General features: G+C 38.9%; 1 protein-coding gene across 1 annotated transcript; it reads left to right on the top strand.

The window, feature by feature from the left end:
• Positions 1-263: 263 nt before the first annotated feature.
• Positions 264-1469, top strand: LOC132748914 (uncharacterized). The gene is made up of 2 exons (XM_060738583.1): positions 264-381; positions 682-1469. The coding sequence occupies exons 1-2, from the start codon at positions 264-266 to the stop codon at positions 1467-1469; spliced, it is 906 nt and encodes a 301-aa protein (XP_060594566.1).
• The last annotated feature ends 962 nt before the right edge of the window (positions 1470-2431 follow it).

Genomic DNA, 2431 nt, shown 5'->3' with positions numbered 1-2431 from the left:
ACTGTTTAGAGGGAAGATTGTTGATACAGTTGCTATGGAAACAAAACTTCCACTGGGATGAGGTTTTTACCAGAAGAAATAATTACGAAATGGATAAAGATAAGAGAAGATTTAGTCAAGGCCACCGGAATAAAATTCAACCGACAATATTCCCAAAATCAACACACAAAAAATGAAAGCCTGCATATTTTCGCCCGATTCAAGCATTAAAGCGTATGGAGCATGCGCATATCTCGTTTCCGGGTAACGAAAGCATACTCATAATGGCGAAGAGTAAAGTAGCCCCAATTAAGCAGCTTACAGTTCCAAAGCTAGAACTTTGTGCAGCACTTCTTGCAGCAAGACTTTGTCAACATATAAAGTCAGCTATTGACTGTAAAAGTATATATCTATGGAGCGATAGTCAAATCGTGTTGAGTTGGATTTCTTCAGCCAAAAAAACAACCGATATTTGTTTCTAATCGTGTAAAGGAAATACAAGAGATGTCTAATGGTTTTCAATGGCAGTATTGCCCGACTCATGAGAATCCTGCAGACCTTTTATCGAGAGGACTTACCTACGAAAAAATTCAAAATAATCCATTGTGGATGCATGGCTGACGGATGAGAGAGCATTTCCAAGGAACGATTACCAGTTTGTTGAATATGACAATCCTAAATGTGAAACAACTGTCTTGACAGCCTCAAGAGACTCATTACAAACACCAAATATTATAGAGATTCTAGACTTCCAGAGATATAATTCATATATGAAACTATTACGTGTTACGGCCTACGTCAACCGATTTGTTAACAATTGCAGACGTTCAGAGAAAATACGTGGACCTTTAGAGACACACGAGATGGATGTAGCAGCCAGACAACTAATAATACACGTGCAACGACAAAATTACCCAGAAGTGAAAAAGTACCTGTTAGAAAACAAATCTAGCAGGTCAAGAAGACCAACTATAGTAACACAGCTAGATCTTTTTATGGATGACGATAAGCTAATTCGTTGCGGCGGTAGATTACATAATGCACCGTTACAAGAAAGCACGAGATTCCCGTACCTTCTTCCGTCTAAACATCAATTTACAGACCTTATCATAAAGGACGCACATATTGTTCAGCTTCATTCCGGTACAGCAAGTACTGTCACATTTCTTCGTCAAAAGTACTGGATTCCAAGTATTCGTCAACGTGTCCGGAAAATTGTTCGCTCGTGCGTCACGTGCCGCAAGGTAACAGGTAAAGCATATAGTATTCCCGACGCCCCACCTTTACCGAGCAACAGATTGAAACAAGCACCATCATTCACTGTGACAGGGATAGATTTCACTGGAGCATTGACAGTAAAAACACCTCATGGAGATCTACAAAAGGCATATATTTGTCTTTTCACGTGCGCAAATACACGAGCTATCCATTTAGAGATTGTGTCAGACTGTGGAATCATTCATTTTGGCTCTACGGCGTTTCTTCAGTAGAAAATCAATTCCAAAAATTATAATGTCTGATAACGCCCTTACATATATAGCCACTGCCAAAATCCTGAAGGACGAGATTCTTGGAACACACAATATTTCATGGACTTTTATCCCGCAACATGCCCCTTGGTATGGTGGTTGGTGGGAGAGACTTATAGGTATTACTAAGACATGTATCAGAAAAGTGCTTTGGAAATCATTAATAAGCATGGAAGTTCTTCGTACACTTGTAACAGAAATAGAATGCATTATCAATGACCGCCCTCTTACATATACATATACAGATACCAAAGATGAAGAACCATTAACACCATCGCATCTACTATACGGACGAAGGATTACCTCCCCTATTTATCCAGACGACAGAGATCCCACAACAAAGGAATTAACCCAAGAATCGGCCGGTAAATTGTTCAGATTTAAGACTGCAACGCTTGATCATTTTTGGTCAAGATGGAAACACGAATACCTCACATCGTTGCGAGAGTTTCACAGAAAATCTGGTAACCACGGTGACAATATCAATGTTGGTGACGTGGTTCAAATACATGACGAGTATTTACCAAGGAATCGCTGGTCATTAGGAATTATAGAAGATGTAGTAACTGGCGGTGATGGACATATTCGAGCAGCCCGTGTTAGATCCAGACGAGGAATTACTACACGATCTATTGCCAAGCTGTACCCACTAGAACTTAAGTAACATTGTACACGTGATTCACGTGCATTTGCTGGCACCAATTTTTCGCGCATGCCTTTAAAACATAAAGTGACATTTGCAATGCGTTATATACAATCAGTGAAACTTTACCGGTTAATTACAATAAGAGTATAATAACAATGATTTGAAACTAATTGCAATAGTGGTTTACTATCAGAGACAGTTTATGAATTTAATCGATTGATCGAACTTGTAATTTAATTCACTGGATATATCTGATTTCAAAGTTTCTAAGTTACAA

Source organism: Ruditapes philippinarum, unplaced genomic scaffold, assembly GCF_026571515.1.
Source record: "Ruditapes philippinarum isolate M1 unplaced genomic scaffold, ASM2657151v2 ctg8321_1_1_1_1, whole genome shotgun sequence".
Taxonomy (NCBI): domain Eukaryota; kingdom Metazoa; phylum Mollusca; class Bivalvia; order Venerida; family Veneridae; genus Ruditapes; species Ruditapes philippinarum.
This window is presented reverse-complemented; position numbering and strand designations above follow the sequence as displayed.

Excerpts from the sequence above, each read along its gene's own strand:
- LOC132748914 (XM_060738583.1), top strand. The coding sequence starts at position 264 with ATGGCGAAGAGTAAAGTAGCCCCAATTAAGCAGCTTACAGTTCCAAAG. Across the intron at positions 382-681 it reads GTCAGCTATTGACTGTAAAA|CCTCAAGAGACTCATTACAA; the intron begins GTATATATCTAT and ends CTGTCTTGACAG.